General features: G+C 37.7%; 1 protein-coding gene across 2 annotated transcripts; it reads left to right on the top strand.

The window, feature by feature from the left end:
* Window positions 1–1,324: 1,324 nt before the first annotated feature.
* On the top strand, window positions 1,325–21,714 carry THO2. Of its 2 annotated transcripts, XM_021976396.2 has the most exons (32): window positions 1,325–1,652; window positions 1,744–1,869; window positions 3,193–3,234; window positions 3,435–3,494; window positions 3,620–3,682; window positions 4,188–4,268; window positions 5,323–5,391; window positions 5,471–5,518; window positions 5,820–5,888; window positions 5,975–6,108; window positions 7,186–7,261; window positions 7,757–7,950; window positions 8,659–8,739; window positions 9,009–9,219; window positions 9,322–9,558; window positions 9,651–9,731; window positions 9,869–9,988; window positions 10,106–10,165; window positions 11,201–11,328; window positions 13,778–13,874; window positions 13,967–14,095; window positions 14,313–14,416; window positions 14,808–14,988; window positions 15,251–15,429; window positions 15,583–16,189; window positions 16,359–16,463; window positions 17,228–17,383; window positions 17,469–17,549; window positions 17,628–18,092; window positions 18,913–20,031; window positions 20,759–21,069; window positions 21,296–21,714. In XM_021976396.2, the coding sequence occupies exons 1-32, from the start codon at window positions 1,512–1,514 to the stop codon at window positions 21,357–21,359; spliced, it is 5,619 nt and encodes a 1,872-aa protein (XP_021832088.2). In that variant the 5' UTR covers window positions 1,325–1,511; the 3' UTR covers window positions 21,360–21,714. The 2 variants fall into 2 exon arrangements, with proteins under 2 accessions (XP_021832088.2, XP_021832089.2); XM_021976397.2 differs by lacking the exon at window positions 16,359–16,463.
* Window positions 21,715–23,920: the final 2,206 nt, after the last annotated feature.

Raw genomic sequence — 23,920 nt, 5'->3', positions numbered from 1 at the left:
CATCTTGGGTGGCTGTGGCTGGTGGCTATGGCTGATGATCGTGGCTGGTGGTCGTGTCTGGTGGTTGTGGATGGTGGTTGTGGCTGTCGCTTGGTGGGTCGATGGTTGTGGAGCGATTGGGCGTGGTTGCTCGTTGCTTAATTGGGTAGGGACTGTTAGTCCCTCCTCTCCAGACGGGTTTAGCTAAGAACACCTAAGAAGGTGTTTTTGGTTGGCCTAGTATTAGTTAACCCCACTTAAAATTAGAACCGGGTGAAACAAACATGGGATAAAATTTTAGCCAAGCCAGTCCAAGTTTGCATGGTGTACCAAACGAGCCCTTATAGTTTTAGTACTAGGAATGGATATATGACTAAGGCCCAGTTTGGGATTGCTGTCACTTTAAAAAAAAAGTTGTTTCTAATGTGCTTTGAAAATAATTAGCTGTAAAGTAAAGCAACTCCATGTTTGGTAAACAATATTTTTAAAGTGCTGTTAGTACAAAAAGCAGTATAAAAAACGTTGGTAAATTTTAATATAAAATTATTGTAACTGTGAATAATGACTAAAATAGACATGATGTTAAAAGTGTTATGTACTAATCATGTGGTGGTAGTTGTAGTGATGGAGTGGAGGTGGTGGTGGTGATGAAGGTGGAGTTGGTGGTGGTGGGGATGGCGGTTGTGGAGGTGGTGGTGGATTTGGAGGTTTTGGAGGAGGTGGTGGTGGTGGTGGTGGTGGTGGTGATATTGGTTGTGGAGGTGGCGGTGGATTTGGAGGTTTTGGAGGAGGATGTGGTGGTAGTGGTGGTGGTGGTGGGGATGGCGGTTGTGGAGGTTGTGGTGGATTTGGTGGTTTTGGAGGAGGTGGTGGTGGTGGTGGTGGTGGTGGAGGTGGAGGTGAAGGAGGAGGAGGTGGTGGAGGTGGTGGAGGAGGTGGAGGAGGTGGTGGTGAAGGATGAGGAGGAGGAGGATGTGGTGGTGGTGGTGGTGGTGGTGGCGGTGGTTGTGAAGGTAGTGAATGTGGTGGTGCAAGTGGTGGAGTTGGATGTGGAAGTGGAGGTGGTGTCATTTTGTAAAATGAAAGATGGTATTTTGGGAATTTAAAAAATTCATTAAATGTTCATCTCTGCTTTTTTTGAAAGTAGCTTTGAAAAGCAACCCAGAACATGCTTTTAAAAGCTGTTGTCAAAATGCCATTGCTTTTAAAATAATCGGGATATTTTCTTTTTACCAAACACGCTTAAACAGCTTAACTTTAAAGTGAAGTAGGTTTTTGGGTTGGAAAAGGCCTAATCCATCGCTACTGCTATCTGGGCCCCTCCATATTTTCACACCGAGCCCATTATCGCACCACGATCTTCCTTCGTCGAAATCCCTAGGTTCCTTCGTTGTCGTTTTTTCCAGTTGAACCAGACCGACCTGCCCTCCCATCGCTTCTTCGTTGTCGTTGTGAAAAACGGGTACGCTAAGGTACTATAAGGTTGACGTTGAACTCAACTCACAGTGTGTCTGTAGGGTTTTGCAAGCTCTATGAGCATGTCTCTCCCACCCGTAGAGCGTGCATACGTTAGAGAGGACTGCGTTCGTGAATGGAAGAATGGAACCTCTAATTTCAAGCTCGCAGACCCCGTTCCCATGCTTCGATTCCTCTACGAGCTCTGCTCCACCATGGTCAGCTCAAGATGCCCCCTTTTGTCTTTCAATATGATTTTTAAGCAATTGTTAAGGGTTTTGGATTGAATTTTGTGTGTTTGGTTGTTAGGTTTCTGGGGAATTGCCATTGCAGAAGTGTAAAGCAGCGTTGGATTCAGTTGAGTTTTCCGATAAGGTTTCGGACGAAGAGTTGGCTTCCAGTTTTGCGGATATTGTCACCCAATTGTCTCAAGATGTGAGTTTTTTATTATTTGCTTGAAGTGTGTTAGTTTTTCTTTTAAACAGTGGAATTCGATGAAGAACTTTGGATCTTGAACAATTATAGTTTAAATCCCTAGGGAACTGAATCCTAATATAAAGGGAGCCTACCGCTCTATGTAATATCGATGGGATTAATTTAGGGGTGAGTGTTTGTGAATAGCAGGAACAAACATGCCATAAAACCACTACACTTGAAATTATTTTTTGTATTTGATTGTCCTAACAACGTGTGGTGCAATTATGATTAGATTCCTCTTTCTTGAAATGGGCTTTTGATGGCTGCCTTTTTAAGCAGGCAAGTTCTAGAGGCTTTAGTTTCAAGTGATTCTTACCCATAGGTATCATTCCATTGTTGTCTTTTTAGTATTAAATTGTACAATTCGGTTTAGCAGAACCAGTGGATACAATTTGCAACCCTATTCACTACAAGTTTTGCTTGTACTTCAAACTTTTGATTGAGAAATTTGGTCTACACTATATTAGTGTCTTATGTACTCTTGAGATTTGTTTACGTTGGCCACAAATGAGGTTGGTGTGGTAGATTTTGGTTGTATTCCTCCTCCTATGTGTGTGGGATCACTTGCACTGCTTTTATAAAATATTCTTTTTGAAATGGATTGTTTCCATAAAGCTTAAAGCTGAGATTGTGCTGGAGAGAAGCATGAGTTTTGTTTAGAAATTGAAAACAACTTCTGGTGGTTGTTTTCCTACTTCATTTGTGGTATCGCTTACTGTGCTTTTGTAACATTTCCCTTTTAGAGTGGACCTCTTTCTGTAAACTCTGAGATTGTTCACTTAACGAATGGATGGGGATGTATAGTTTTGATGTCATTTTAATTCGATGCTAGTGCTTGATCTTCAGATGTCTGGATGCACATCTTGATATTATTTCGATACTTTAATGTCATTGATCCTTAGTATCATTTGTAGGAGAAATTGTTGCAAATGGTTGATAATAACAAGTAGTATTACGAGAGGGTTGTGGCTGCATGGGTGCAATTCGTCAGTCTTATAAATAAACTTTGTTGGAAAAGCAAGGGTAAACTATTGAAAAAGGGGGATTTGAGAAAGCAACTATGAGGAAGTTGGATTTTTAACGGTTTCTGCAAGCTACTGCATGTGTGTGTTCCGCTTAATTGTTGGGAGATAACGATTTTGTGTTCCACTGTTGCCTTTTGATTTTGTTTTTTTGTTTTTATGGCATATTATGTTTAAGCTTAATGTTATCATTTGTTTAATCAATGACCCACTAATATATGATGTTTATCTGACATGTGGAAGTTCACTTAATTTGCAGATTAGAATGCCTGGAGAGCATCGTGCTCGTCTTATAAAATTGGTTAGTACTTGGTTAAAAGGCACTACATTCGAAACAGGAGTCTTGTACTTTATTGATGTCCATTGTCTTCTTCACTCATATATTGGTTGTTGGAGCATCTTTTCTATTTGTCCACCCTGCCCTTTCCTTTTCTGTTTGTGATTTTATCTAGATTTTTCTGAGCCTGGCTACTTATTGTTTAGTTGTTTTCTGTTTCTCAGGCTAAATGGTTGGTGGAATCTTCCTTAGTTCCGTTGAGACTTTTCCAGGAACGCTGTGAGGTGAACACTTATCCTTGTCCTAGTTTACCTGATGGTTATCTGGTCATGGTTTTTTCTTCGTTGGCTCTGTTTTCAATCTTCTTGTATGAAAAAGAACTTATGTATATATACTTCACAAATTGTAGGAAGAATTTTTGTGGGAGGCTGAAATGATCAAGATAAAGGCTCAGGAATTGAAGAGTAAAGAGGTAAGAAGATTATTAGTGTGTAGCTATGTGCTCATATGATGGTGGCCTTGCCCAAAGTATGAACCGACATTATGTTGTAATTGTCCTTTTTAACAGTATCATCCTGACATGAGTTTGTCCAAATAGAATCTTGCATGCCCTTGGTTAACTTTTTATTTTTTTTTATCTGGTGAAAAATCCCTGTTGATGTCAATTCGATATACTTTATAATGTATTATTTATATGTTTTCTTGTCAATTGTTAATATCATTAGGTGTACATTAACGTTAGTGTCAACCTTTGCAACTGATTGTTATAGGGAGATCTAAATGCAATAGTTTGTTTCAACAAAGTGAGGCTTGGAATTGTGTATAATGACGTGCATGGTTCCTAACAAAATATGCAAGCATAAGCTTGTTATGAAAAGGATCTTATAGAAAAAAAAAGGTTTAGCATGAAATAATCAATATGTTGAAGCAGGAATCTTGAATACGATCTAAGTTGATGTGCATGCTTTTAATTTCAGGTCAGAGTAAACACCCGTCTTCTATATCAGCAAACAAAGTTTAACCTTCTTCGAGAAGAGAGCGAGGGCTATGCCAAGCTAGTAAGATTATTATTGATAATATCTTTTGGAAGTTTGTTCAATGTGTTACACTAATGGAAGACATCTGTCTTGTTAATTCTTTTGCTATTTAGCTTTTACGTGCCCGTGCTTTATTCTTGTTATGGAACTTTTATATTATCAATTGATTCAACTCATTGTTTCCAAGTTAAAAATCATCATAAGTTCAGAGTTTATAGTATACATAAGTTAAATTTTCATGCAACCAAGTAAATCCTAATTCCTGTTAATTCTTGTTTTATTGAAAGAAATCCACTATTTGATGAGTTTGAGTGCAGCTGCTTTCAGAATCTCCATAAACTAAACTACTGCCTTTAGGCATTGTATGTAGTTGTGAATCTAGTGATTAGAGTTGGGTATTTGGGTTGGAGGTTTAGCATCACCTTCTAATTTATAGATTGAATCTTGATAAACTACATGTATCTAGAAGTGTGTAGTTGGTAGTCTGTGTACTATCTCCATATATATGATTGGCGAGATATAACTGTTCTGCATTTCCAAATAAGTTAGGTAATATGTTTATTTAGTTAAAGTCTGGTTTTACTGAGTCAGCCATCGGATTTTTGCTTGGTAAGTCATCACATTTGCAACTTCATGAATGAATGCATTGCAAACGGGTAAGACTTCATTTTTTTTAAAACAATTTTTATTCTACTTTTTTAACTTTCTGATTCAGCATCATTGCAACCATACGATGTCATGCAGAGAAAATGTTCTATTGTATTACATTTCCTTTTCACTTTTGTTTCAACATCATGGGAGAAGTTCTTGTATGTTTTCTTTTTTATATTTTGTGACTCGTGTTATAGTTGGTTGGATTTAGCTTAAGGTACTTTGTTAGCAGTGTGTTTTACCATTTTGTTTGCTTCCATGGTGAAGTCACATTTAAGTTATCACTTTTTCTTCCCTTTCTTGAATATAAAGTTTGTTGTGTCCTCTCCATCTAATGAGGGACATCTTGGTTGAAGCATGCGGTTTAATTTCAGTAGGTTTGAGACATTTAATTATGTATATTTATTGCCTTGTTTATTTGTAGGTTACCCTTCTTTGCCAAAACTCAGAAACTTCATCACACAATGCAGCCGCAACAATAGGCATTATAAAGGTTTAGCTTTGATATATTTTTCTCCACTCTTTTTTCTTCTATATACTTTTCATCTTCCTGATTAGACTGATCCTTGCAGTCATTAATTGGACATTTTGATCTGGATCCAAATCATGTCTTTGATATTGTAAGTTGTCGCTATTTACCTTTTTTGTACTTATTTTTCTGTACAGCCTGTATTTTCTTTTTGGACAATGCTTGGATCCTGATGCATCAGGAGGAACTGTTTGTATTTGCTTCAACTTCTTTTATTTTATATTTTAATTGTGGACAGCTGTCCACTACTAGATGAGTCACATCTCCATATAAGGAGGAGCTCCTCCTGATCCTGATGCATCAGGAGCCAAGTATTGTCTTTTTCTATGCTTTTACTAAGAATTTGATGTCCTATGATTCACTATTTTCTCTTCAATACTTTCTTTGATTAGGTTTTGGAGTCCTTTGAACTTCAGCCAGATAGTAATGTATTTTTAGAGCTGATACCAATTTTTCCGAAGGTAAGGATATTCTATTTACCAACTTAAACTAGTATGCTATATTTTGATAATTTTGATTTAACTCACTACTTCATGATCGTTTGCAGTCTCATGCTTCACAAATCCTTGGTTTTAAATTTCAATATTATCAGCGTTTGGAAGTAAATAGTCCGGTGCCATTTGGACTTTATAAGCTTACAGCTTTGTTGGTGAAGGAGGACTTTATTGATCTTGATAGCATGTGAGTTTTCCTTTGGTGATTTTTGTATTTGTTGGGATTTTTAGTTGAGTTTAATTATTTTGATTCAATCATGGATAATGGTTCCTCTTGGAACGGATGAAGTTGAAAGGGCAATGTCATTGCCCGTCATGTGGGAGCATTGACTTAGCACCCACAATTATGTGTTTAGTTAGGTAAGCGCAAGGGCAGACTAGTGTGCTGTATATTCTGAGATCATCATGGATAGTACAAGATTCATGGGTTTCTGTGGTGCCACTATGGGCGATTTGTGACTATCTTGGTGTAGCTTGGATTCAGCCTTACTCATAATTACATCGTTAGCTGAGATGCATGGTAATTTCTACTGAAAGGCTAGTGACTATTAAATTTCATAGCCTGCCGGCAATCACTATGTTTATCTAGCAACCACACTTATGGGTGAGTCTGTGTGCCTTGTCATGGGCTGTTTCATAGTGCTTAGGTACAGTAGCTGGTAAGCTTAAAGATTGGCTTGCAAATATAGAGTCCTTGGGGAGTGTGGTGAGACACATCTACAGCTGCTAGTGATGCACTCCTAAGGTTAGGGATCAATGGTATTGAGACACATCTTGCTTAGGGATCAATGACTCTAATATTGAGGGAGTGGTGCTAACTTGAACTTGATTTTGGTAATTGTGTGCATGATGCACTCCTAAGGTGCGTAAACTGCGTTTACAGTTTTTTGATTGAAACCTTAACAATGATCAAACCTAAGGATGTGACAAGTTCTGGTACTGTGCTTGAATACAGCGAGGCAATTGCATAATAGCATGAGTGCAAGATTTATAATGAATATTTCTTAGTGGTAAATACTGGATGGAGCTACAGGAGGATTAAATTACGTGTAAACCACTGCTGGAGTCTGGAATTAGTTCATGTTTATACCTTTGACATCTTTTAATTGTGGTTGGTTAATTTATATATGTTTTCTTATCATTTTTATACGTGCTGTTATGCTGTTCATTATCTGCTTATGCATTCAGTTTCCTTGATGATCTGAATTAGAGTTCTATTTGTGCTGGGCCTCCTGGTGATTTTTTTCATTAATGTCTTTGACAGATATGCTCATCTACTTCCCAAGGATGATGAAGCATTTGAACATTATAGTGCTTTCTCTTCCAAGCGACTTGATGAGGTATAACTTTAATATATGTATAAAATATGGGTTATGACTTTGTTATCTGATCTGTAACATCTGTTATTGCGGGAGTTTTTCTGCATGGTTACTAATGTTTGAGGCGACAACTTATTTCCATTGCGTATGCTATGTTTCAATTGTATGTTATGTGATGTGTAACATCTGTTATCATGGGAGTTTTTCTGCATGGTTACTAATGTAAGAGGCTACAACTTATTTCCATTGCACATGCTATGTTTCAATTGTATGTTATGTGCTTCCCTTTCCCAGCCTATGGATTTTAGGGCATTGGTGGACAAGAAAATTGTGTATATTGTTTCAGGTGGATGCTTTGTTATTTGATCATACCTGATTTTTCTGTAGAGAGCGTTTCAAGTATATTTCTTTTAGTTATGGTAGCGGCTTTACTTGCTTACGCCTTCAAAGTCTGTTTACTCTTATATGAAAGGCTATGCTTTCCATTTTTACTTGTATATCTGGTAATATTTGCAGGCTAACAAAATTGGTAAAATAAATCTTGCTGCTACCGGGAAGGATCTCATGGATGATGAGAAACAAGGAGACGTGACAATAGACCTCTTTGCTGCTTTAGACATGGAAGCAGAGGCAGTTGGTGAGCGGTCTACAGAGTGTGAAAATAATCAAACTTTGGGCTTGCTCACTGGTTTTCTTGCTGTAAATGACTGGTATGTTTGCTTGTACTTGGGATCTTCTGGTTCCCAGCCTTTCCCCCTTAATGATTTCTGAGTTCTGTACTTATTTCTTCGTTTCTTGTTTACACTGGTTATTACACTATAAGTGATTGCTGCTTGCTTAAATTGGTAATAGAGCTCTTGAACGGGTTGCTTTCATGTATGCAATGTCCTTTTTTGAGCCAGTTCTTTCTGTTACGCGGTCTTACCCTACAATATTATCTTTCCAGTTATATTATTTGTCTGATGAAATTCGTTTATGAACTAAAGGTTCTTGTGCTGCCTTCTTGATGATCATTCTAAATTTTTATCATGTCAAAATTCTGTAAATGTATGGTTTACTATGTTTGCAACAATGATGGTGATCTGTTGAACCATGTTGTACTTATTAGATTTTGTTAACCTAGATGCTTTCAATTGACTGGAATTTCACAACACCAGGGCTTGGGAATTATGTGAAAAGGCTAGAATGGTTTATACTTGTTCTAACCAACTCTTTGTCAGCTGTATGCATAAAGATTGGTATTTGATTTTTGTTTGTCATGCATATATACACTCAGAGGTGGAAGTGTTCAAGTTCGTTTCAAAGTATAATGAATTCAGCTTGTTTGAAGTTTTGAACTGATGTTCAGTTTTGTGCAATAGCTTTTATTTCGTGTAGATTTTAAAGATCTCATTTGTTATTTAATTTCTGCTCATCAGGTACCATGCACATTTGCTATTTGAGCGTCTCTCACCTCTACATCCTGTTGAACATATTCAAATCTGTAATAGCTTGTTCAGGTAAATCTAATGTATTTTATGTCTTTCACTCTTCTTTTGTTTGATACTATGAGCTACTTGTGACTTGACTGAATGTGCTCTCATTGACATGCATGCACAAACAAAGTGCAGATAGGTGGATGATTGTGCATGGTTGTTTTTGAGTGAATTTGAAGAGTTTTAACTTGGCTTTCTCTAGCCTCCTTCTTTTGCGCATGCCCATTCTCAGCTTTGGCAGGGTTAGGGCATCTACTTTTTCTTTCTAATAATTATTCGATATTTGTGTCCAGGCTCATTGAAAAAACAATCTCTTCTGCATATGACACTGTTCGCCGAGCACATCTCCTAAGTTTTGGGTCTTCCTCAGGAACCAGTGTTGATGTAATTAATACAGAAAATTCGTCAAGACATGGATCATTTGTTGACCTTCCCAAAGAACTTTTTCAGATGCTTGCTTGTGCTGGACCCTATCTTTATCGCGATACTTTGTTGCTGCAGAAGGTGCAAATTTTATATCTTATCTTCATGTATTTTTTTTTCTTTTTGAGATTTTATCTCCTTATAGCTTAAGGATTGACTGATTCTATTTAATTTTTGGTGTAGGTATGTAGAGTATTGAGAGGTTATTACTCATCTGCACTTGATCTTGTAAGCAGTGGTGAACGAGTCGTGGATCCTAGTTATGTTTTTGTCCGGAATCCTCGTCTGCACCTTAAGGAAGCAAAGTCAAGGATAGAGGAAGCCTTGGGAACATGTCTACTTCCTTCTTTACAATTGGTACCTGCAAATCCTGCCGTTGGACAGGAGATCTGGGAAGTGATGAGTCTACTCCCCTATGAGGTTGGCCTTGCATCAAAGATACTTGATTCTTCACTTTTGAGAATTTATTTTGTATGGTAGACACTCTTGCTAGATAAATCTCGTCTGCTTAGGTGCGGTATCGTTTATATGGTGAGTGGGAGAAAGAAGATGAACGCATTCCTATGGTTTTAGCTGCAAGACAAACAGCCAAGGTACAACAAATATTTTCTTCTTGAGTCTTCCCAGCTTTCTGAATATGCCTGGATTTACACTTTTTTCATTGTTGTATGTTGCATGCTTAATGCCCTAAAAGCATCACTGATACGTGTTTTATTTTTCCTCTTTATAGTTGGACACTAGAAGAATTTTGAAACGCCTTGCAAAAGAAAATTTGAAGCAGCTAGGTCGGATGGTTGCAAAGTTAGCTCATGCAAATCCAATGACCGTACTTAGAACAATTGTTCATCAGGTCTTGCCTTATTAGTGATTATACTTTCACTTTGTCTTTTGGAATCTTTGATATTTTGTTTTTTGCATTTCAGTGTTTGTGCACAAGCAATTGTTAATCTGTTGGTATTATGTGCAGATTGAGGCGTACAGAGATATGATTACTCCTGTGGTAGATGCATTTAAGTATTTGACTCAGGTGTGAATTTCTATTTTGTTGTGTTAAATTTTTTTTCTTCGTCTTTTTCCTTCCCCTCTATAACTGCTGTTAAGACTGTTGATTTGAATGGGTGTAATCTGGTTGTATACCAGCTATCTGTTTTGTCCCTCCTGTTATCTTACTCAAAGTGTTATCCTCCATCATTGAAGTTGATTATGAGACAAAACCTGCGGTTTTGTAGGACAATTTGTATAAATTTTCTATGTTGGGCACATTAGGATACAGCACTGGTATCCGTGTGTGCCCATCTGTATCCAACTTTTATACATTTTTTTGTCAAAATTACTTATATTTGGCTACTATTTTAAAAATTATTTTGACACTTTTCATAGGCTCTTGATTGACAGTGAAACAGCTTTGACACGTCTTCGTACTAGTGAATTTCTTGTCAGTGTATACGAGGCGGTGGAGGCCTATATTTTGGTCTATGCATTCTACCTAAAAGATTATGTATGACGATTTCTAGGAGTAGTTATTATACTACGTTGTCATAGTTACCTTTTTGAGTTCTGAAAGACCACTCAGTGGAATTTAGAATTTAGTTATACTTAACATTTGGTGCTTAAGAATTACCGGGAAGATACTTGGCTGGAATAAAGTTCTGTTGTGATTTTATGAAGTAGTAGTCATAGCTAGTAATTTAATCAATAATCTTTTAGAGTCTTAAGTAGGATCCTTGGAAATTACAATGAGTGTTTTTTTTCCTTCTCCAGATTTGGCCTTCTGGAGAGATGGTTTTCAAGTTTAATGCCCTAGGCATGATATTTGGTGATCTTAACTTTTGTGGTTGGTTCTTCGTTTTCCAGCATGATATTCTAGTGCATTTCTTGAGACTTTGTACTCCAGCATGAGGCACCTTTCTTTGCAGAATAGCCTTCACTCTATTTTGCTACTTTATGATGTTGCTTCTTGGATTTGGCTTTCGTGTGTGGGTGTATATATAAATGTTATATGTACATATTTTATGCCTATGCTTTCTTTGCTAATATTTTTATATGCGTGATTTCTGTCCAGCTGGAGTATGACGTTTTGGAATATGTTGTGATTGAGCGTCTTGCACAAGGAGGGCGTGATAAGCTAAAAGAGGATGGCCTTAATGTGTCAGACTGGCTTCAATCTCTGGCTTCATTTTGGGGTCACTTGTATGTCTTTTTCGTCTTATGGCTTCTATATGTGTTTTTGATATGCTTATTTGGAATTACCATATTTGTTTATGCCATATAGTAGTTGATATGCATTGGCCTTAGTTGATCGCTTATTTTGGGTTTGTACAATTCGGTTACTCTTGAGCTTTATTTGTTTATTTTTGTTCATCCTTTTTCTTTTCCCCTTTTGACTTTTTGGCATTTAAGAGTCATTCTGCATGTTTACACCATTATACAAAGTCTAGATATATACTTGGATACTTCACTTCAGTTTCCGGGTTGCAGATTAGCCTGGGATTGGGGAATTTATTGAGGAGTAAAGCTTTGCTAAGAAAACGGCTTTGGAGATTCCATTTGGAGGAGAAATGTTTATGGCATTCAGTGATCAGAAGCAAATATGGGATAGGCCAGGCTGGGATACCAAGCTGGTGGAAAGAGGATCAAGTCGGAATCCATGGAAATATATTTTTCAAGTACTCATCCTTTTTTATCGTGTTGCGAGTTTGGTGCTGGTAATGGTTTAAGGGTAAGTTTCTGGAAGGATCTCTGGGTAGGGGAAAAGCTTTGCTAAGAAAACGGCTTTGGAGGTTCCATTTGGAGGAGAAAGCTTTATGGTATTCAGTGGTCAGAAGCAAATATGGGATAGGCCAGGCTGGGATACCAAGCTAGTGGAAAGAGGATCAAGTCGGAATCCATGGAAAGATATTTTTCAAGTACTCCATCCTTTTTTATCGTGTTGCGAGTTTGGTGCTGGTAATGGTTTAAGGGTAAGTTTCTGGAAGGATCTCTGGGTAGGGGAAAGAGAACTCTGGGAAGTCTATTTCAAATACTGTTGCACTCAACATTAAAAGATTCAAACATTTCCAGCCTTGTGATTTGTTTTACTTCTCCATATAGTTGGGACTTTGGTTTCAGGAGAAATCTGAATGAGGCAGAGGTGGAGGGGCTATCTGCATCACTGCTGTTAGAAAGTGTGCACCTTTCTCAAACTAGACTAGATTGTTGGAAATGAATGTTAGATCCTGAGGAGAATTTTGTGCAAGTACTTTGTCAGATTTCTTTATGACAAGCCTGAACATCTTTCCTTTCAGCCTTATTGGCAGTTTTAGAAAGCAATGGTCCCATCAAAAGAGCAAATTTTGGCGTGGCCTGTTGTGCATGGTTAGTCAATATTTGCGATATGGTTCAGAGGAGGAGGCCTAATGTTTGTTTTTCTCCTCAATGGTGTGTTATATGTGAAGGAGGCGGGGAAAGTGCCAATCACATGTTTTTTCACTGCCCACCCTTTATTACTTTAAGTCTATGATGGAGGTTGTTCAGGGAAATAACTTTGAGTTGGTTTGTCCCAAGAGATTGTTATTCCTTACTGTATAAAAAGCACAAAGTGGCTGGGAGGGGTAAAAAAGCTAAAGTGATTGGGGTTTGTATTGTGTTAGCTGTATTGTGGGTGGTTTTCTGGGGACAAAATAGAAGAATCTTTGAAATTTTTGAAGGAGTGGGATCGGGGGAGCTCTGGGAGAAAAAGCAAAGTTTTCAGTCTTTCTTTTTGGCCTTCAGTTGCAGTGGAATTCAAGGAGCTTTCATTTCATTCTCTCTATTTAGATTGGAAGGCAACTGTGAGTTGATGGTTAGAGGTGTTAAACTCGGGTCTGTGGTTTAGTTGTAATTGTCTCACATTGTAGCTTCTATTTGATCATTCTTGTTGAAATAAGAGTTTTTTTTTGTTTCACCTGTTTTGCTGTCGACTGCTTGTCCGCAGATTGTAATTTCCTTTTCATTAATAAAAATTTGTTTCTTCTCTGAAAAAACAAGGCTGTATGAAAGGAGCTAGGAAATTTGTGGACATTGAAAGGGAGACTTTGATTGATAGTCAGAAAATGTTACATTCTAGATTGTCTGAATAGACAACATAGATTCAACAGATGATGCTTGATTCCTTTTTTCTCTTTCATAGTGATGTTTTGTCCAACTTTCCATGGTGTATGGATGATATAATTTCTAATCACCGATCTGAGGACATAGAATTCTTTTGGCATAATTTAGTATAGCAATATGTTTATTTTGCATTTGAGTTACTATTTGTAGTCACTTAAAGATTTTTTTTTCTTTCTTCAATTTATGTATATTCGTCAGAATTGTGTCAAGTTATTCTTAACTGTCACTTTGGTATGTAAATTTTTTGTTTCTTTTCTTGATTTATCTCTGTTGAGTTTGATGATTTCTTCTTTTTAGTTGCTTCTGAATTTATAAATAAAAATTGATAGATTTAGGTGAACAATGTTTAATTGGATTGGTTGTTCCTTTTTATTTTTCCCTTTGGTTTTATGATTGTTCTTATTTTATTAAAATTTTAATTTCTTCCTGTTTTTTCATTTTAGAGTTAAGTTTGTAATATGCGCTTTTAGCTTTTAAGAAAGCTGACCACCTCAGTTTTTTATTTTCTTAGGTGTAAGAAATACCCATCTATGGAATTGAGGGGCCTTTTCCAGTATCTTGTGAATCAACTGAAAAAGGGCCAAGGAATTGAGCTGGTTCTCCTTCAGGTATTTTCAAGGTTCAATGGTTATACCTGCTATTCATATGATTTGTCCTCAAGCTTTGATAAGATTGAATTTTATTTCTATGATTATATCAGGAGCTTATTCAGCAAATGGCAAATGTCCATTACACCGAGAATCTGACTGAGGATCAGCTGGATGCCATGGCAGGCAGTGAGACTCTTCGTTATCAGGCAACTTCTTTTGGTGTTACTCGCAATAACAAGGTGCCTTGTAATGTTTGATTATTTTCTGTCATTAAATTAGGCAAGTAGAATAATCTTTTAGATGTTATTTTATCAATATTTGATATCTTCTGAATGTTAAGTATGTTTTAATCTTACAATGTTGCATAAGTTGTTAAGTTTAAAGCAGTAATGCATGTTATGGAGTTTGAGTTGCCTAACTGTGAAGATGTTAATGTTGATTTTAATAATGTTACAGGCATTAATAAAGTCCACTAACAGGCTAAGGGATTCGCTGCTCCCCAAGGATGAATCGAAGCTGGCAATACCCCTTTTGTTACTTCTTGCTCAGCATCGTTCTGTGTAAGCTGTAGAGCTTATTTGCTTTCATTTGTTATTTGATATCCATCATTATATTGCTATAGATTCTTTTCAAGAAACATTTGTCTGTTAGCTCCAAAGATGATTGGTTGCAAGGTGTCTTGAAGTTGTTTATGGGCTGGTTCATTCTTTAGGTAGACCTGTTCTGTAGTCTTTTTTTTTTCCTTGGTTTGGGTGTGTATTAAGAGGAACAGCCAATGGCATTTATCAGTCCTTTGAGGGGATTTATGCAGTGCTTCTAATATCCTGATAGAGCATCCGTCTTTTGTGTTCAGCATGAAACTATTTTGATTCTGCGGATGAACCATGGGGGCACTGTTTTATCTGAGGCAAGCTCAGTTATATACTGACGAGATTTGTATATTCTCTGCAGGGTCATAATAGATGCTGATGCACCTTACATTAAGATGGTTAGCGAGCAGTTTGATAGATGTCATGGAACTCTCCTTCAATACGTGGAATTTCTTTGCAGTGCCGTGACACCGACATCAGCATATGCTCAGCTAATTCCTTCACTTGATGATCTTGTCCATCAATACCACCTTGATCCTGAGGTCTCTCTCTCTCTCTCTCTCTCTCTCTCTCTCTCCCCGTTAAGTGCTTTGAATATCTAGTTATTTTAATTATTTTCTTCCATCTGTACTTAATCACAGCACCTAATTTGTAAATTCTCATAACAGTGAACTTTGTATCTATTTATGGTCAAGTGTTTTTTTTTTCCTGAAAAGTTATGTCTACCTCAGTGGCTTACAGTTTCCACATAACATAAATCGTGTACCTGAATAGTCTGTTAATTGTATTTCCTCCATGACATAGGTTGCTTTCTTAATTTATCGCCCTGTAATGAGGCTCTTCAAGTGCCGCGGGAGTTCTGATGTCTTCTGGCCTCTAGACAATAATGACACTCAAGGTATCACTGCAAATTCAGAGTCTGAAGCTGCAGAGCATTCTGGAAATTTGGTTCTGGATGTTGGCTCTCCATCGAAGCCCATAACGTAATTTTTCTAAAGAATATCATCTGGTTTATTGCATTTAGACACCTCTTGATGTGAAGGTTATTCTTGTCTGGTTACTTTTGCAGACAGGACGACATACCCTTTTTTCTAATTGTGTTGCGTTTCTTTGCTATTTTTATCTAATTGTATTAGGTGGTTGGATCTTCTTAATACTGTTAAAACGATGTTGCCTCCAAAAGCCTGGAATAGCCTCTCCCCTGATCTCTATGCGACATTTTGGGGTCTCACGCTCTATGATCTTTATGTCCCTAGAAATTGTTATGAGTCTGAAATTGCGAAACAGCATGCTGCTCTTAAAGCTCTGGAAGAGCTTTCTGATAATTCAAGTTCAGCAATAACCAAAAGGAAGAAAGACAAGGAAAGAATTCAAGAATCCCTAGATCGCCTGACTAGTGAACTCCGAAAGCACGAGGAAAATGTTGCATCTGTTCGTAAACGTTTATCTCGGGAGAAGGACAAATGGTTGAGTTCTTGCCCTGATACTTTGAAGATCAACGTGGAGTTCCTTCAGCGTTGTATATTTCCACGCTGTACTTTCAGTATGCCAGATGCTGTCTATTGTGCCATGTTTGTGCACACTCTTCATTCCCTGGGGACACCATTTTTTAACACAGTCAACCACATTGATATTCTCATTTGTAGAACCTTACAGCCTATGATATGCTGCTGTACTGAGTATGAAGTAGGTAGATTTGGGAAGTTTCTGCAGGAGACGTTGAAGATTGCATACTATTGGAAGGTGAGACAACTTTATGTTTTTTGGTGGTTTAGTTTTTTAATCCAATCATACATTCAATCACACTGATCATACAAGTCCTGGACATATAAGAGGGTCTAATGGGCACTTGAAACTGCTATACTCTTTCCCCATTTTTTGATTGTTCTTGCTGAACCATGCTTTTTTCCAGAAGGATGAATCTATTTATGAACGCGAATGTGGAAACATGCCTGGCTTTGCTGTATATTATAGACATCCAAATAGCCAGCGAGTTGCCTATTTCCAGTTCATGAAGGTGGGTCCATGGCCTTTTATGTCTAAAATTAACTTCTGCTATACCAGAAGTCACTAAGCTCAAACTGAATACTACAGGTCTTCATGTAGAGGTCTTTTAGTTTTCTTTAAAGGACTCAGCTAAATCTTGTCCTCCCAATTAGTTATTCTGTTTCTCTAATCTTTTGTTTATGTATAAACATCTGTTTTATCCGTGTACTCTGCATTTCAAGTTTCAACTGTATAGTTCAGTTGGACACTTGAACCTTTCCCAAAGGAAGGGTACTTCGTGATTGATCTTATAACCTCAACTATTCCATGGCCATTTCATCAATGTCATGGAGTTCTTGCCTGGACAGACTTTCAATTTTCAAATCGTTTAGGGGATGTTTGATAACCATTTGTTTTTAGTATTTAGTTTTTAGTTTTAATTTTTTTGTTAGAGAGGGAGTGGGAAATATAAGGGAGAAGAGAGAGATGAACAAGGGTGGATGAATGGTGGTGGGAAGGATGTGGAAGAAATGTACGTGAAATTGCACACAAAATGAAAACTAAAAACTAAATCTGAAAACAATTTTAAGTAAGTTTCTTTTCTTTCTAGTTTTTGTTTCATACATTCCCCTTCGTTTCTATCTCCTTCCTCCCATCAACCTTGCTTCACCCTTCTTGATTTCCCTTTCCCCCGTATACTTTGCCTCTATCCCTAGCAAGAAAATTGAAAACTAAAAACCAAAAACGAAATTGTTTTCAGTGTCTGATGTTTTCATTCTTTTAACTTTCTTATAGGTTCACTGGAAGTGGAGTCAAAGGATTACAAAGTTATTGATTCAGTGTCTGGAATCAACTGAGTACATGGAAATTCGTAACGCACTCATACTGTTGTCAAAAATTTCTAGTGTTTTTCCAGTTACCCGAAAGACGGGTGTAAATCTTGAAAAACGGGTGAGAACTATTTTGAACAGTAATTTTTATTTAGAATTTCACTGGAATCATTAAGCACATCTTCCTTTTGCCACCTCCCTTGCAGGTTTCCAAGATAAAGGCTGATGAGAGAGAGGACCTTAAGGTGTTAGCAACTGGTGTTGCTGCTGCTTTGGCTGCTAGAAAGGTTTGTCTTAAATTTTGGAGCTTGCTTTTCAGCTCAGATATGAAGGTATTTAATTGTTTTTATCTTTCCCATTTGCAGTCTTCATGGATTACAGATGAAGAATTTGGTAATGGATATCTTGAATTAAAGTCTGCACCACTTGCTTCAAAGTCTTCGGCTGGTAATTCAGCAGCCACGCACAGTGGTTCTACCATTAATATTTCTCAATCTGAACCTATAGGAGGAAAAGTGGGGGCCCTTCCCTCCCAACACCCAGAATCATCAAACTCAGTCAAAGACCAGATTCTGAAAACCAAAACCTCAGATGGGAGGTTGGAAAGAGCAGAAAGTATCCCAACTGTAAAATCTGATCAAGGGCATCTAAAACTTAAAGGTGGCTCATTGGTGAGTGGCTCTGATGCTCAGTCACCTATGCCCTCAGCTGCTTTACAATCTGGAACATCAAGATCTATGGAAAATAAAAAACAAGTGAATGAATCCTCAAATAGAACCTCAGATGAAAACATGGGAAAAGCTGCCCCGAAGAACTCTTCTGAATCTGAGGTATTATGTTGACCCAGAAAAAAGAACTTTTCTGTTTAACTATTGTATCATTGGACATGCTTCATTCCACTCAAGCTGTAGTGTAATTAACACTGGGATGACCACTTTTATTGGAAGAAACTAAGGGTATGGTGGCAAAATGCATTTTGCACTCATGTGGATGTGTAGGAGACAAGCATTTTTAATTTAGTCTTATTTTCATTTCCTTCATTTAATCCTCCTCGACATCATTTTTGTCATGTTCGCTAAATCAATAAACGATATCAAAGTAGTATGTGGTATTTTGCATATGGGTGATGGAGAAGAATGATATTGAAAATACTTGTTAAACACTCGAGGCTGAAATCACCCCACAGAAGTTTGTAGGGTTCTGGGGAAGCTGATAGCTCTCCGAAACTCCAGAATTAAACTTAGATGCAACTGATAAAAGTCAGATGTTCTAAAGATCTATATAGTTTGTTTTTATATTGATCATTAGAGCTTCTGCAATCATGTTGTATTCCTTCTACGGACCAAAACATCTACTACTTGAGTTTGGGATGAATGTTGACCTACAATCTCACTCTGTTGTGGTGCTTCTTGCAATTTTCTTTCCAAAGCCTGGTGCCTATTCCTGGACCCTGATGTTCACGAATATGGTATGTAAGTTTTTATGGCCAAAAGATAAAGAGCTAAATGTAATTTTTTAATGGTTATAAGAATGATATAGTTCTGTGGGGCATTTCATTATGATGTGGTCAGTCATTTTCTTGCTATTGGCTTTTATCATCTTGCTTTTCTTTATTTTTTTCCTTAAAATCTGTTTTCCATTTGTTGACAGTTGAGAGCCCAAGCAAAACGGTCAGGTCCTGTTGGATCGCTTGCTAAGCCACCGAAACAGGATCTTGCAAAAGATGATGGTAGATCTGGAAAAGGAATTGGCAGAGATGTCTTGTGTCATGCATCAGCTGTGTCTACAAATGTTTCTCCTGCCATCGCAGCAAATGGCAATACAGTTTCAGCATCAGCTAAAGGTTCATTTGCGAAGACATCAGTAGAAATTCATGGTATTGAATCAAAGGTGGATGTTGGAGCTGCAAAGGCTTCCAATACAAGGGTTTCCGCTCCAAAGGAAGATGGTCCTGAAACTTCTGATGCACTGAGGCCCCATTCTTCTCGACTTGTTCATTCTCCTAGGCATGATAATTCTGCTAGTGCTTCAAAGTCTAGTGATAAGCTGCAAAAGAGAACCAGTCCTGCTGAAGAAACTGACAGACAAAGTAAACGGCGGAAAGGGGAAACTGAAATGAGGGATTTTGAGGGTGAAGCTCGATTGTCTGACCGAGAGAGGTCTGTTGATGCTCGACTGTTGGATCTTGACAAATCAGGAACTGATGATCAAAGTGTTTATAAGGCCACTGATAAGCCTTCGGATCGGTCCAAAGATAAGGGCAGTGAAAGACATGACAAGGATTACAGGGAAAGGTTGGACCGTCCTGATAAGTCACGAGGAGACGATTTAGGTGAGAGATCCAGGGACAGGTCAATGGAGAGACATGGAAGGGAGCATTCAGTGGAGAAAGTTCAAGAGAGGGGTATGGATAGGAGTGTGGATAGACTCTCTGACAAATCTAAGGATGACAGAGGTAAAGTAAGGTACAATGATATATCAACGGAAAAATCTCATGTTGATGAACGCTATCATGGGCAAAGCTTACCTCCACCACCTCCCTTACCTCCTCACATGGTTCCACATTCAGTTAGTTCTGGAAGAAGAGATGAAGATGCAGATAGAAGGTTTGGGACCACAAGGCATCAAAGGCTTTCTCCGAGACATGATGAGAAGGAGCGTAGACGATCTGAAGATAATTCTTTAATTTCACAAGATGATTCAAAACGTAGAAGAGAAGATGATTTCAGAGATAGAAAGCGCGAAGATCGTGAGGGGCTGTCAATAAAGGTATGTATCAGCACTAGTTGTTTATATTTTCATTTGGGGAACTTCCTTGCAATATGTCATATTAAGTGGTTCCTTATTCAGGCATTGTTAACTGGTCCCTTTTCATTCTAATTAGAACAGCGTATGTTGGAAATGATGCCTGAAATAAATGTGATTAGTAATATCTTGGTTTATAGAAGTATTTTGGTAATAGTCGAAAAAACATGTGCTTACGCCCCATATATTTCATGGGGTTGGTCAAAAGGCCTGGCTATTCATGAGTTGTGCAAGTTCACTAGTGTGTGGGACAATCATCTTTAGTAGCTTCACTATCATGGCAGGGGCTCTGTAACGTTTAGAGCTTTTTACATGGCACTATTCTTCTTCAATAGGGATTTTATGCCCAGATAAGCTTCAGTATGCACATTGAGAAATAAACTTTCTATTCTTTCACTATGTCAAGTTGTGTACACATCCGCCGCTTCTTCACGAGCTTAATAGGTCTATAATCAGTTACTAATCAGTCTTTTTTTTATTTTTTTGCATTCCACGTCCACTATTAATTTCTCAATGTCCCAGGCTTTGCATGATTCGCTGCTTAGTAAATATCATGAGTGCACCTGTCAGAGAGGAGTTTAAATTTTATCTTTCCGACGTGTTTATTGAGCTCAAACTTCAAATGGATTTCTCATCAGTTCATTGTATATTACGCATATGATGTTTATGCTTTAAGCTTTGCTGTATATAGGTGGAGGAGAGGGAGAGGGAGCGAGAAAGGGAGAAAGCAAACCTCTTGAAGGAGGAGACAGATGCAATTGCAGCTTCTAAGAGGCGGAAACTTAAAAGAGAGCACCCGCCTTCTGGGGAAGCTGGTGAGTATTCACCAGTTCCCCCTCCACCGCCTCCCCTTTCTATTAGTTTGTCCCAGTCATATGATGGAAGAGATAGGGGAGACCGGAAAGGACCCCCTGTCCAGCGTGCAGGGTACTTGGAGGAACCAAGTGTGAGGATTCATGGTAAAGAAGCAGCCAGCAAGATGACTCGTCGTGACCCGGATCCGTATCCTTCATGTCTATTTTTCTTGTCATTGTGCGTTACGTATAATAGATAATTGCTAATTGCCGACAGAATACACACATGAATATATTTATTGTCGTGAATTTTTAAAAGAAAAAAATGTGCCCAAATATGTTTGCGATGAGCATTGACATGCATATATTGTTGGTCATTTCAGTTTCAGTTGTACAATTGTATTGGAAATTTGGACTCCTTAACCAGGTTGCAGGATGTACGAATGGGAGGATGAGAAAAGGCAAAGAGCTGAACAAAAGAGAAGGCACCGGAAGTGATGTACTGAGAGTTTTCATCATCTACATGCTCTTGATGTAGTTCCCGTCACTATCTAGTCTTTTTGGTTTGTAACAGATTTGTTGTGGTAAATTCTTTCATGGCTAATGGTCTTTCATCCGATGATCCCTTGATTGGGCAGGGATAGATTCATTCATATTCCGATGTACAATATTGTAAATTTCTTAAATGTGGCCACAAGTGTACAGAGAGTTGTTTAAGTAATATTATTAGGTTCAAAGGAAAACTTCAGATATATTAGAATTCTGAACTTCAGAATTTGAAGGGAATTTAAAGAATCCCAAATTTTTTGAATGGGAATTCAGAGAAATGATGATGCTTGGATCGTAATGACTATCACTATGAATGGTGTTGTTTCTTTTTTCTTTTTTAAGGCTTATTTATGTACATGACCCCGTGCTTTCAAAGTTGTCTCAAATTACTACTTGTGCCTTGAAACGTCTCAAAATACCCCCTGTACTTTTAAAAATTGTCTCACGTTACCCGTTCCGTTAGTATTAAGAGATGTTCCGTTACGTAGTGTGGGCCCCACTAATTTTAAATTGCTTAGAGTGCTGCTATTTTCACTCACTTATCCTATTTTCACACCCACCATATAAATTTGAAAAAAATAAAATCCCATTTTTTCACCCACCATTATTCCTAAAACACCCTTAAGTTATTAAAATAAACTAATAATAAAATAACATTTAAAAAACATAAAAAACAAAAACAAAAACAAAAACAAAAACCCTCTCTTCCCCTTCCCTGACGCAACCCCACCCCCTCGCAACACTATACTAGCCACCAGCCCCTACCCCACCTCTTCACCCTCCTCCACCATGGCTTGAGCAAAATCCTCAAAAAAACTCTGCGCGAAATTGGAATTGAGGGTCGGGAGTTGCAAGACGAAGCCACGATTAATACCATAAAAAAGCGAATTTACCTCTACACAAAAATCTTGTGAATTCACCTATAGTCTTATATCAATCTGTCAGAGGCAAATAACCCAAATAAGAAAACACTAATTCACCACGAATTCAGAATAGGAAAAAAAAACAAAACAAAAGAAACAAAAATCTAGAAAGAAAAAATAGTAAAGAAGCAGAGGTAGATGCTTTAATCTCATACACCAAGTATGTTTTTTTAAAAGAGAAACGATTGTATTAATAGGGTGGATAAAGCATCCACAACACTTGATTTTTATTTTATTTTATTATTTTTAAAAGCAACCACAACCAACAAAAAAAGAGACCACACGAAAGAATCGGAAAAAAAAACCAGAGGAAACGAGGAACACAGATTCATTTCACCGCTGCCACCAAATCCAACATAATGAAAAAATGTTGTTTTATTTTTATTTTAGTTTATTGTTTTATTTGAAATGCTTTAAAAAAGTTTTTTTCAAGTCCTTAGAAGTCATTTTACAAAGGGATAGATTTATTTATAAAATTTTGAAAATAAGGTGGGTGGGAAAATAAGACAGGTGGGTGGAAGTAGTAGCACTCATCACTTAACGATGGAGAATAAGGGTAGACTCTCTTTCCAGAAAGAGAGAAAGAAAGAGAAGACTTACAATTTGGAATTTTTTGCACTATTCTACTCCACTGAGGTGCTGCCCTCCTCCTCATCACCCCCATTTGAGCTTCTGCACAGTAGGGTTTGGCAGATTCGAAACCCTAGGGATTCCATTCTACCAGTGCTCCATCAATGGCGGGTTGAAGGGTGAGACGTGAAGCAACCTGAGCTCCAAGGTTTCATCAAGTGGCTCCGAGGGTATTGTCGCTACGGCCAAGCTATGTAGATTTCAAAGTGGATGAGCGATGAACTGAATAACCCTAGCCCTCCTCCCAATTTCCCATTCTCACCCAATTTCCCATTGTCACCCAATTTCCCTTTTTTTGAAACTGAATAACCCTTACTCTCCATTGTTAAGCGATTTAAAAGAAATGGGGCCCATGCCATGTAACGGAACGTCTCTTAATATTGACGGAACGGGTAACGTGAGACAGTTTTTAAAAGTATAGATTATTATAAATAAACCCAATCCTAGACATGTATTTATAAAAAAACCCACGCACTATTTAAACATAGAAACACACCCAAAAGCAACCCCAAAATCAACAATTGTATATTTTTTGGGTGTGTTTATAAATGGGTCTTGTGTGTGTGTAATGATGGGTTTTGGGTGTGTTTATAAAGTGTTTTGGGTGTTGGGTTTTTTTATAATTTCAACCTCCATTTTGGGTGTTTTAGTGAAACTCCCTTAAAAGTATAGGTGGTATTTGAGACGTTTCAAAGCACATGTTGTAATCCGAGACAACTTTAAAAGCACGTCTCTTAATATGTACATAAATAAGGCCTTTTTTTTTAACATGGTAGGCACCGTAGTTAATGTTTTCACAAAATTCCTTTTGAGGTTTCAAATTATTTTCGTGAAACCCCTTTTGTTGATTTTTACTACAAAAGTTGATGTCATAATTTTTTTAATAAATGACAAAGTTAACCTCAGAGATTGGATTGCACATCCACTCTAGAGGTCTAATAATTGAGGATACTTTTG

Source organism: Prunus avium, chromosome 3, assembly GCF_965620075.1.
Source record: "Prunus avium chromosome 3, drPruAviu1.hap1.1, whole genome shotgun sequence".
NCBI lineage: Eukaryota > Viridiplantae > Streptophyta > Magnoliopsida > Rosales > Rosaceae > Prunus > Prunus avium.
The sequence above is the reverse complement of the archived record's forward strand: the minus strand, read 5'-3'. Positions and strand labels throughout refer to the sequence as shown.